Source organism: Dendrobates tinctorius, unplaced genomic scaffold (genome assembly GCF_039654945.1).
Source record: "Dendrobates tinctorius isolate UK_male_01 unplaced genomic scaffold, ASM3965494v1 ptg000143l, whole genome shotgun sequence".
Taxonomy (NCBI): Eukaryota; Metazoa; Chordata; class Amphibia; order Anura; family Dendrobatidae; genus Dendrobates; species Dendrobates tinctorius.
The window spans coordinates 47356350-47369416 of record NW_027361810.1 but is presented as its reverse complement, the minus strand read 5'-3'; the positions used below and the strand labels follow the sequence as shown (position 1 = coordinate 47369416).

At 42.4% G+C, this 13067-nt stretch overlaps 1 protein-coding gene across 6 annotated transcripts in view; it reads left to right on the top strand.

Annotated features, from left to right (window-relative positions):
* The window catches only part of GPR155 (G protein-coupled receptor 155), a 62138-nt gene that overhangs the window by 14863 nt on the left and 34208 nt on the right, over positions 1–13067 (top strand). For all 6 annotated transcript variants that reach the window (XR_012220350.1, XM_073545927.1, XM_073545926.1 and 3 more), the window contains 2 exons: positions 3268–3792; positions 4830–5229. Coding sequence is in view for 5 of the 6 variants with exons in the window: in XM_073545927.1 (XP_073402028.1) it covers positions 3345–3792; positions 4830–5229 (848 nt within the window). In the remaining variant the exon portion in view is untranslated. The remainder of the gene's footprint in view (positions 1–3267; positions 3793–4829; positions 5230–13067) is intronic.

Genomic DNA, 13067 nt, shown 5'->3' with positions numbered 1-13067 from the left:
TAGCCTGCTTCAGCACGAGTTTACCACCACACTTGGAAGGTGTTCTTTGCTTGGTGTTGAGGCCGCGGTGTTTCTCTGCTGAGATTCTCGATCCCCAACATCTTGGCTTTCCTCCAGTCGGGCTTAGAGAGCCCGGATAGCCCCTTTCAGTAGAGCATTAGACTCGGGCTTTGCCCCAGGTTCCCTCAGGAGACAAATATCGGCCTTATCCGTCCTGTTCCAGCGCAGAATTGCTACCAATTTGCATGTGAGGACTTTTCATTCAGGGGGTCTCCCACTTGGTACCTCCCTATAAGTCACCTATGGACGCCTGGGACCTTAACATGGTCCTAAGTGTTCTGCAAGAAGCTCCATTTGAACCGCTTCAGGATGTCTCTTTGAGGTACCTTTCCTGGAAAGTGGTGTTCCTAGTGGCCATCACTTCCATCAGGCTGGCTTCAGAGCTGGCGGCCCTATCCTGCCGAGCTCCGTTCCTCACTTTCCATAAGGTTAAGGTGATCCGCAGACCAGCCCCTCCTTTTCTGCCGAAAGTTGTGTTCTCTTTTTCACATTAATTATGTTGTTTTGCCTTCATTTTGTCCTGCACCGTGTGGAAAAGGCTCTTCACACGTTAGACCTGGTAAGAGCCTCCGGAGGTACGTATCGCGGACGGCACCATTTCGTCAGACGGACACGCTGTTCATGCTCCCCGAAGGGCGCAGGAAGGGACTCTCTGCCTCAAAATCGACCATAGCCAGATGGATTCGTTTGACTATTCAGGAGTCCTACCGCATTAGAGGCATGCCGATTCCAGCAGGGATCAGAGCGCACTCTACTCGGGCAGTGGGCGCCTTTTGGGCGCTTCAGCACCAGGCTTCGGCGGAACAGGTTTGCAAGGCAGCAACCTGGTCCAGCCTGCACACATTTGCCAAACATTATATTATTCATGCTCAGGCCTCGGCGGATGTGAACCTGGGTAGAAGGATTCTCCAAGCAGCGGTGGCGCACCTTTTAAACAAGAGGTGCATGTAGCTTGCATCGGTGAGTCAATCTCCCACCCAGGGACTGCTTTACGACGTCCCACAGTGTCTGTGTCCCCCAATGAGGCGAAGGAGAAACAGGGATTTTTGTGATAACTCACCGTAAAATCCTTTTCTCCGACACTCATTGGGGGACACAGCACCCACCCTATTAGCCAGTTGGCTCTGTTTTTGTTTAGTTAATACGCATTTATTTATGTGATATAAGAGTGGTCCTTTTCTGGACACGTTGTACCTGTATTTAGGCTGATTTTGTTGTCCTCCTACTGCTTTGGCACCAAACTGAGTTCCGCCCGCAATAGAGGCGAGGGTGTATATGACGGAGGAGGAGCTAACCTCTTTTTTTTCACTTAGTGTCAGCCTCCTAGCGGCAGAAGGCATACACCCACAGTATCTGTGTCCCACAATGAGCGTCTTGGAGAAAAGGATTTTACGGTGAGTTATCACAAAAATCCATGTTTTACTCCAAAATATACCTATAAAGAGAAAAATCAGACAAACTGAAAAGTTTGCAGTGGTCACTTAATTTTTGCCAGAGCTGTGTATACACTCACTGGCCACTTTATTAGGTACACCTGTCCAACTGTGTGTTAAGACTTAATTTCTAATCAGCCAATCACATGGCGGCAACTCAGTGCATTTAGGCATGTAGACATGGTCAAGACAATCTCCTGCAGTTCAAACCGAGCATCAGTATGGGGAAGAAAGGTGATTTGAGTGCCTTTGAACGTGGCATGATTGTTGGTGCCAGAAGGGCTGGTCTGAGTATTTCAGAAACTGCTGATCTACTGGGATTTTCACGCACAACCATCTCTAGGGTTTACAGAGAATGGTCCGAAAAAGAAAAAAAATCTAGTGAGCGGCAGTTCTGTGGCCGGAAATGCCATGTTGATGCCAGAGGTCAGAGGAGAATGGGCAGACTGGTTCGAGCTGATAGAAAGGCAACAGTGACTCAAATTGCCACCCGTTACAACCAAGGTAGGCAGAAGAGCATCTCTGAACGCACAGTGCGTCGAACTTTGAGGCAGATGGGCTACAGCAGCAGAAGACCACACTGGGTACCACTCCTCTCAGCTAAGAACAGGAAACTGAGGCTACAATTTGCACAAGCTCATCGAAATTGGACAGTAGAAGATTGGAAAAACGTTGCCTGGTCTGATGAGTCTCGATTTCTGCTGCGACATTCGGATGGTAGGGTCAGAATTTGGCGTAAACAACATGAAAGCATGGATCCATCCTGCCTTGTATCAACGGTTCAGGCTGGTGGTGGTGGTGTCATGGTGTGGGGAATTTTTTCTTGGCACTCTTTGGGCCCCTTGGTACCAATTGAGCATCGTTGCAACGCCACAGCCTACCTGAGTATTGTTGCTGACCATGTCCATCCCTTTATGACCACAATGTACCCAACATCTGATGGCTACTTTCAGCAGGATAATGCGCCATGTCATAAAGCTCGAATCATCTCAGATTGGTTTCTTGAACATGACAATGAGTTCACTGTACTCAAATGGCCTCCTCAGTCACCAGATCTCAATCCAATAGAGCATCTTTGGGATGTGGTGGAACGGGAGATTCGCATCAGGGATGTGCAGCCGACAAATCTGCGCCAACTGTGTGATGCCATCATGTCAATATGGTCCAAAATCTCTGAGGAATGCTTCCAGCACCTTGTTGAATCTCTGCCACGAAGAATTGAGGCAGTTCTGAAGGCAAAAGGGGGTCCAACCCCTTACTAGCATGGTGTACCTAATAAAGTGGCCAGTGAGTGTGTATATATATATATATATATATATATATATATATATATATATATATATATAGTGTATGTATATATATGTGTGTGTGTGTGCGCACGCGCATCACAATATTTGTATTTTTTTTTTTTTTTTTTTTTGTTAACTCGATTTTGACATATAGAAGAGTGATCCCGTACCTCGGTGCTACTCTCCCTTAATCAGTGCAGCATAACCTGAAGATATATTCCCTTTAAGCAGTGTTTAGGACTATGCTTTCTATTGAGTGGAGGGAAGTGTCAGGCCTGTAGAGATTGTGACATGACCGGCTGCACCTCCACTGAATCTGTATTACAGTACACATTAATAACATCCTGTGAACCAATTAGGAAAAAGGAGCGTTGCTGCATATGGGGGTGTGAAAGTAATGCACCTTTTTTTTATTTTTTTTTCTCTTGAAGTAACAGTCTTTTTTTTTTTTTTTTTTTTTCTCTCCCCTCCTTGTTCTCTATTAGGTCAGCATGAATCTCTATAGAGAAATTGGCGTGGAGCTAAGATTGGCATAGTCAAACTACCGTGAAAAAAAAGAAATATGAGCACCTCTGAGCAGCTGTGGAAGCTGTCTGCTGCTGTCAATATGACGGAGTCACAAGGTGATCTGGCAAACACCACCGATGGCACGCCCTCCATGTCTATAAACAGACTGTTCCCCGCTCTGTTGGAATGCTTTGGCATCATCATGTGCGGCTACATCGCGGGTAGAGCCAACGTTATAACCGCCACACAGGCGAAAGGACTCGGCAACTACGTTTCCCGTTTCGCACTTCCTGCACTTTTGTTCAAAAACATGGTGGTCCTGGACTTCTCTGACGTAAACTGGTCATTCCTGTACAGTATACTCATCGCCAAAGCCTCCGTGTTCGTGGTCGTCTGCGTGCTCACCTTGTTAGTGGCCAACCCTGAAAGTCGGTTTAGAAAAGCCGGACTCTTCCCTATATTTGCCACTCAAAGCAATGATTTTGCACTTGGCTATCCCATAGGTAAGGTCTACAGAAGGGTTCACATGTCCGGCTCATGTGAATTACAATTGCCTCACTTTAGTGTTATTATCGTGGTCATGCGTTATGGGACCCCCACAGTTCTCGAGGACGAGGCTCTGAAAAGCCCCACTGGCATGCTTACCACTGCTCCCATTCATTCTCTATGGGGCTGGCACCGGTAGCGAAGTACAATGCTCCACTTAGAAGAGACTTTCAGAGCCCCATTCTTTGGACAAATGAAGGTCCCATTGGTCAGACCTCCTTATCAGAAAGGAGGTGATAACTTTTGGAATAACCCTTTTTAAAAGAATCTGTCAGCAGCTTTTTGCTGCTTTGAGAGCAGCCATCAGGCTGTAGGAGCAGAGACCCTGATTCTAGTGACGTGTCATTTACTGGGCTGCTTGATGCAGTTTTGATAAAAATCACCGTTTTCTCTGCTGCAGAAAAAGCAGTTCTCTGTATGCTGGGCTCTGTATATCCTCACGCACACCACTGATTGGCTGCTCTCTGTGTACACTGCATAGGCAGGAAGCTGCCAATCAGTGGTGGGGGTGGGGTTATACAGAGCTCATGAATATGGAGGACTACATGGAAGCAGGTTTACTAGTACCTAGTGATAATCTCCTGCTAAGTGATTTTAACAAAACTTCAGTAAGCAGCCCAGTAAGCAACACATCGCTGGGATTGGGGGTCTCTGTCATTTACTGGGCTGCTTTCATATTAGGTAGCAATAACCTGGTGACAGATTATCTTTAAGGTGCTTTTGCTTGCACATATGAGCAACCGAGACCTTTTTTTTTTTTTTCTTCAATTGTTCTGGATAGAGATGCAGGTCTCACTTTTAGAACTATCTCTTAGGTGACATGCATAAATCCATCTGAATTGGCAGGATCCACCTATAATTTAACGTAAATGGCGGCCCCCCGCGTCTCTGATGTTGGCTGTTGGTACAGACAAGTATCCTATATTAATGATCCTTGGTTTTCTTCTCCTAATGGTGGCTATTCTGACTCTTGTTTCTTGCTGCTGTTTTCTAGTTGACGCCTTGTACCAATCGACATACCCTAAATACCTCCAGTACATATACTTGGTGGCACCCGTGTCGCTCATGATGTTAAACCCTTTGGGGTTTGTTTTCTGTGAGATCCAGAAATGGAAAGAAAATCCAAACGCTTCACAAGGAAAAATGAAGATTTTGGGACTGGCTCTCCTCCGCGTCTTCCAAAACCCGATAGTATTTATGGTCTTCATAGGCATCGCCTTTAACTTTGCACTGGGTCAGAAGATTCCGATGTACTTGGAGAATTTTCTCGATGGCCTGGCCAGTTCATTTTCTGGCTCGGCTTTGTTTTATTTGGGTCTTACAATGGTCGGACAGACCAGTAAGATGAAGAAATCGTCTTTTGTTGCCTTGCTGCTACTTATCACCGCAAAGCTGTAAGTATGATTTATGGGCTTATTGTGTGAGCGCGGTGACGGGACATCGATTTATTACTGGGGTGTAAAAATGTTTTATCTTGCTATATAGTGATAAGCGGATGTATGTGAAAGTTCCTACTTTCTGCTGATGGGAAGACTCGGCACATTCCTTCTTATTTAAGTAACCTCTTTCGTCCTGCGAAAATCAATGGAAGATAAGGGTAAATGCACACACAGCGGCAGGAATCCGTGTACGGTACGTGCTGCAGAGCTGGCCTATACCGGACAGATATCTGCCCCAGGTAAACATTCCCTACATACCATTAGACTTGTTCTACCTGTATGATCCTGCCATAAATGCTTTAGGGCAGTGGTCTCTATATTACGGGTCTCCTCCACTACAGTGGTGGTCCAGGCATGCTGGGAGTTGTAGTTCTGCAAAGACTGGAGAGGTACAGGTTGGAGACAACTGCTTTTAGGGAAATAAAGTTATAGGATTAGTCCTGCTATACTCCCTTTTTCCATAGAGAACTGATGAATGGGACAGATACATGCCCAAGCGTTCCCATAGGTATTGGTAGACGTGACGTCGCCTTGACGTGCTCCCCTCTCAGTGCAGAAGTGAGTGGAGCAGGATTAACTTTTTTTTTAACTTTAGGCAATCACTACAGCAGATTTTGGCTTAAAAATGACATGCATATAGCTCCTGGAATGACATGGTGAACTCAGGGTCATAGATGATACCACCGTGGAGCTCTTTACATTAATTTCACATTTTTGGCGATGATGATGAGCCTCCAGTCACATTACTTAAGTTGACCATAAACATTTAATGTAAAGCCAGTTTTGGCAGAATTAGCCAATCTTGTGCATATATAAGACTATATATTGTGCTTATATAAGACCTGCTACCCAGGGAGCACGAACACAGGATTTAATCATTGTGCCCCCTGGCAGAGGTGCCTGGCAGCGCCTTGTAGATTTGTCTAACCCAGACTTCCTATAGAGACCCCCCCCCTTCCGCCGCCGCGGATCTCAAGGATGAGCATTTTGTGTTCTCTGTCTTATTGGATCAGTTGTCATCGTATATGAAATTGATGGATAATCGCAATTGTTCTATAGACAATGAAAGATCTAGCGATTTGGCTGCAGCATTTGCATTTCTCGTATATTAATTCCCAATCCTGTTACACCCTTAGTTATCCTCTATTCCAGTGCTGTAAGGATTGTGCAGAGACGTGCAACTGTTGCGTTTCCCAGATGCCCTAACAGGCAGCGCTCCTTTAATTGTCTCTCCCACGCAGAGCATGCAGAAAGGCATAGCATGGTTTAATTCCGCAGACGTCAATAAGTAGCATTGTGCGACAGAATATAATCTGCTATGTTTCGTGATCCCATCAATGGAGAGCACTTTACTGGTGAAATATTTACACATTGGTATACAAAACCTATTTTCTCCTTTTTTTTTTTTTTTTTCACTAGTTTTTTCGGTTCTCTGTGCCCAGTTTCATATCCTCTGTGGCTTCTTCCTATTTTCTTACTCTGCACGAATAACCAGCAGTTTGCTGCTGAAACTCCCTGCTATCCACATTTATAATTGGAGAAAAAGGAAAATATTACTACTTTCTGATTGTGCTATGGTTATTTATTTATTTTTTTATTAGAAATCCATTTAAGGCCGTGTTCCCATGTTGCGTTTTTTAAGCGTTTCCGCAGCGCTTTTAGACAAGCGTTTCTGCTGCGGAAGCACTTAAGAAAAGCATCTAATGTAATAGAATGGAAAATGCACATGTTGTGCTAATGGTGCGTTTTTTTCCGCCGCGGAAACACTTAGCGGAAAAAAACCAGCATGTTCATTAATTGTGCGGAATCGCATGCTATTCCGCATACATACACTGTAATTGCAAAAACGCATAGGAAAATGCATGTCAAACGCTTCACAATCGCGTCAAAAAAGCGCATGCGTTTTCCCTGGCAAGGGCATGCGTTTCTACTCAGGAAAAAAACGCTTGAAAAATGCTATGTGGTCACATAAGAATGAACAAGGAGAAAAAATACAAACACACAAAATGCTAATATAAAGTGTAGTAATCACATTAATATAAATAAAGATATAAATATATAAAAAAGTGTGATTGAACCAATCTCCCAAAGAAAGGATGGCAGACCATCCGGTGTGTATGAAAAAATTTACTCAAGGGTGGATAAAAAAGTACCACAAGATCAGAGCAGAATGTGCAGCATGAATGATGATACAATGATGATACAATAATAAAGTAATAAAAATGATAATAACAAATGGCAAAAAATTTTTGTGGAAAAAATGCCTTTATTAAAATATATTGGCACAACAATTAAGTGCATTAAAATTATATATATATATATATATATATATATAATCATAAAAAAGAAAAAATAATAATAATAAAATATAAAACCACATATGCGGTATACTTATGTATATTGGAAAACCCGTTCCATAACAAGAGAGGCTGAATTGATAATACAGGTAGAAAAGTGCATAATTATGGTGACACAAAAAAATATACATTAATAAATGTGCCAAAAGTGCAGCTGTGCAAATAAGTGAAAAACGCCCTAAGGCGTGTGCTATTAAACCAAAAAAATACCTGTAAGCCAATGACCGCAATGGCGTTATTATATCATCCACATTGCGGTCATTGGCTTACAGGTATTTTTTTGGTTTAATAGCACACGCCTTAGGGCGTTTTTCACTTATTTGCACAGCTGCACTTTTGGCACATTTATTAATGTATATTTTTTTGTGTCACCATAATTATGCACTTTTCTACCTGTATTATCAATTCAGCCTCTCTTGTTATGGAACGGGTTTTCCAATATACATAAGTATACCGCATATGTGGTTTTATATTTTATTATTATTATTTTTTCTTTTTTATGATTATATATAATTTTAATGCACTTAATTGTTGTGCCAATATATTTTAATAAAGGCATTTTTTCCACAAAAATTTTTTGCCATTTGTTATTATCATTTTTATTACTTTATTATTGTATCATCATTCATGCTGCACATTCTGCTCTGATCTTGTGGTACTTTTTTATCCACCCTTGAGTAAATTTTTTCATATGTGGGCACATAGCCTAAAGGGTATATAAAATAAAAACTTACTCCCCGTTGGCTGTAGTGTCGCGCGTTTCTGACGTACACAGCTCCCTTAGTTCTAATCTGAGACCACGTTCACATATTCAGTATTTGCTCAGTATTTTACATCAGTATTTGTAACCAAAATCAGGCGTGGGTAAAAAATACAGAAGAGGTCACATATTTCTATTATGCTTTTTCCTCCTGATTTTGGCTTACAAATAATTTAAAATACTGACATGTGAACGCTGTCTTATGTATTTAACCATGGGGAAACAATTTTTTTTTCTTTGTGAAAAAAGTTCCTAATCGTACTGATGCGGTTTCCTGTATGGAAAGTTTTAGGAGCAACTCAAAAGGTTTCACACGTTTGCCAGTTTTGATCAAATCAGGAAGTCGATCGATCGGAGACAAGAGCGCACACAATCGTTTTCTGTTAGTGTAGGGGCTTGTCTGATCACAGAAGCCCAGTCACAAGTCTTTATTACAACCACAGAGATAAGAAAAATAGTAATGGCTTCTTACATTACATTACATTACCTAAGAGAGAAGCGATTTTAATTGGGGAAAGAAAGTATTTTAATGGGAAAAATAAGCAAGTCGTAAATTGACTCCTGCAGAAGTTTATAATGAATTAAGCCGAAGTCCTTGACTAGCTCTGTCCAATTAACTAGAGTTTCAAAAACAAAAAGCTTAACGCAGACATCTGTATGAGATGTGACACCCTGTGTTATTGCTTTTATGAATAACACTTATAAAGCTAATAGTAAAATACAGTCTTATCAGAGACATATAAGTAGATTTAATTGTTGTAAATAATAATCAAAGCTAAATATAAAATATTTACCATAACACTATGTAGGATGATCTTTCAGGAAACTTAAAGAATTGATAAACAATTAGTGGAACATCCAGGGAGAGAGGTGGTGATTGGTGGAGACACCTGCTAATTAGCGAGGCGTCATGGATGTTGCATGTACAGTTGTGGCCAAAAGTATTGACACCCCTGCAATTCTGTCAGATAATACTCAGTTTCTTCCTGAAAATGATTGCAAACACAAATTCTTTGGTATTATCTTCATTTAATTTGTCTTAAATGAAAAAACACAAAAAGAATTGTCCTAAAGCCAAATTGGATATAATTCCACACCAAACATAAAAAAGAGGGTGAACAAAAGTATTGGCACTGTTCGAAAAATCATGTGATGCTTCTCTAATTTGTGTAATTAACAGCACCTGTAACTTGCCTGTGGCACCTAGCAGGTGTTGGCAATAACTAAATCACACTTGCAGCCAGTTGACATGGATTAAAGTTGACTCAACCTCTGTTCTGTGTCCTTGTGTGCACCACATTGAGCATGGAGAAAAGAAAGAAGACCAAAGAACTGTCTGAGGACTTGAGAAACCAAATTGTGAGGAAGCATGAGCAATCTCAAGGCTACAAGTCCATCTCCAAAGACCTGAATGTTCCTGTGTCTACCGTGCGCAGTGTCATCAAGAAGTTTAAAGCCCATGGCACTGTGGCTAATCTCCCTAGATGTGGACGGAAAAGAATAATTGACAAGAGATTTCAACGCAAGATTGTGCGGATGTTGGATAAAGAACCTCGACTAACATCCAAACAAGTTCAAGCTGCCCTGCAGTCCGAGGGTACAACAGTGTCAACCCCTACTATCCGTCCGCGTCTGAATGAAAAGTGGTGGGAGACCCAGGAAGACCCCACTTCTTACCCCGAAACATAAAAAAGCCAGGCTGGAGTTTGCCAAAACTTACCTGAAAAAGCCTAAAACGTTTTGGAAGAATGTTCTCTGGTCAGATGAGACAAAAGTAGAGCTTTTTGGGCAAAGGAATCAACATAGAGTTTACAGGAGAAAAAAAGAGGCATTCAAAGAAAAGAACACGGTCCCTACAGTCAAACATGGCGGAGGTTCACTGATGTTTTGGGGTTGCTTTGCTGCCTCTGGCACTGGACTGCTTGACCGTGTGCATGGCATTATGAAGTCTGAAGACTACCAACAAATTTTGCAGCATAATGTAGGGCCCAGTGTGAGAAAGCTGGGTCTCCCTCAGCGGTCATGGGTCTTCCAGCAGGACAATGACCCGAAACACACTTCAAAAAGCACTAGAAAATGGTTTGAGAGAAAGCACTGGAGACTTCTAAGGTAGTCCAGACCTGAATCCCATAGAACACCTGTGGAGAGATCTAAAAATGGCATTTTGGAGAAGGCACCCTTCTAATATCAGGGACCTGGCGCAGTTTGCCAAAGAAGAATGGTCTAAAATTCCAGAAGAGCATTGTAAGAAACTCATTGATGGTTACTGGAAGCGGTTGGTCGCAGTTATTTTGGCTAAAGGTTGTGCAACCAAGTATTAGGCTGAGGGTGCCAATACTTTTGTCTGGCCCATTTTTGGAGTTTTGTGTGAAATGATCAATGTTTTGCTTTTTTGCTTCATTCTCTTTTGTGTTTTTTCATTTAAGACAAATTAAATGAAGATAATAATACCAAAGAATTTGTGATTGCAATCATTTTCAGGAAGAAACGGAGTATTATCTGACAGAATTGCAGGGGTGTCAATACTTTTGGCCACAACTGTATATTCTAGACTACTGAATGGCATGAATTACAAGCATGATTTATCCTTTAGTGAATTCCATATCCCTCCTTTTTTATGTAATATATGCATATTTGTCTGATTTTTGCTTTTTATTTTATACATATTATGTTTTGTCAATTAATGGGTTAATCTATGGTTTAATATAATTGGATAATGTTGGTTTTAATTATTTTCTCATGGTTCAATGGGTTTAGACTATGACTAGGGACTAGTGATGAGCAAACGTGCTTGGATAATGTCTTATCCGAGCATGCTCAGGTGTTATCCGAGCATCAGGGAGTGCTCGTCTATTATGTTCGAGACCCTGCGGCTGCATGATTTGCTGCTGTTAGACAGTCTCAACACATGCACTGATTGTGTAACGAACAGGCAATCCCTGCATGTGTGGACGCTGTCTCACAGCCTCAAATTATGCAGCTGCAGGGACTCGAACATAATATACGAGCACACCCTAAGGGTGTGTTCACACGCTGCGGATTGTGCTGCGGAATTTTTCACGCGGATTTGCGTAAATCCGCAGGTCAAAAGACCTGCGGTTTATCTGCAGATTTTCTGCGGTTTAGCCTGCGGGTTTCCCCTGCGGTATGACACCTGCCGTGGAGCAGGTGCCAAACCGCAGCGGAATCCGCACAAAGAATTGACATCCCGAATATCCCCTATCCTCTGGGAATGCCAGGCCTCAACACGTCCGATTATCCACCACCCTCGGATCCTTCAAACGGAACCTGAAAACCCATCTTTTCAGGAAAGCTTACAGCCTACAATGACCATTCTGCCGCCTCACCACCACCTAAGCTGCCGCCTCATCACCACCAGAGCTGCTGCACCCCCGACCTTCTGTCTTTTCCCCACTATCCCGTAGAATGTAAATCCGCAAGGACAGGGTCCCCTCCCCTCTGTACCAGTCTGTCATTGTAAATTTGTTTACTATTAACGATATCTATAACTTTGTATGTAACCCCCCTCTCATGTACAGCACCATGGAATTAATGGCGCTATATAAATAAATAATAATGCAGATTTGAAACTGCAGCAAATCCTCGCCGAAAATTCCGCACCATGTGCACTGCGGATTTCATTTTCCATTGATTATAATAGTACTGTACACTGCAGCAGAAACTGCTGCGGATCCGCAGGACCAAATCCACTGCAGCTCCGCAGCAGAATCCGCAGCGTGTGCACACACCCTAATGCTTGGATAAGATGTTATCGGAGCATGTTCGCTTCGCTCATCACCACTAGGGACGCTGCATAAGCCAGAGATATGCAAGTCTAACCAATGGTGATTTTACCAAGGAGTTTTTCTATGGACAGATGTTGTCCATGGTGGGATTGGAATCCAAGACTACAGCTCTGCACAGTGACAGTGTTAACCACTGAGCCACCTTGCTACCCCAACTTTAACCCCTTGAAGATACCCAACATGTATAGGTTTTTTTTTTTTTTTAAGTGGCGAAAAAGAAATCTGCTCGCTGAGCTGACGTTTTTATTGCTACCATTTTGGGCTAGATATGATGTATTCATCGCCTGTTATTGCAATGTTGTGGTGACCATAAAAAAAAGTTATTCTGCCATTTTGATTTTTTTTTTTTTTTTTTTTGCTCGTTAGCTGTTTACCGATCGGATTATTTCTTTTTAGATTTTGATTGTGTGTTTATGAACGCGCCGATAACAAATATGTATATTTTTTATTTTATTTTGAATGGGGCAAAAGGGGGTTATTTGAACTTTTTTATATATTTTTAAAAACTTTTTCTACATTTTGCTGGCTTCAATACTCTTTAGTCTTCTGATCTCTTGTGCAACACATAGAAGGGCTGAAGCTTCAGCTTTGCTATGTGTAGCAGAATTTATCTCTGGCCGACGTTTTTAGCAGGTCAGCAATGACAAGCATGGGGATCTTCTGCAAACTCTTGGCATCCTGTGATACGGGCTCCGATGGGCTCGGTTTGTTACTCGCTTCCATCATGAGCATGTTAAATGCCGCTAACAGCTGCGGGTGGATTGCGACTCCACCCGCGGCGGTTAGGGGCACATGACAGCTGATCAAATCGGCTGTCGTGACGATGCGGTTGTACCTAGCAGTCGTGAAGGGGATAAAAGTTATGGTATG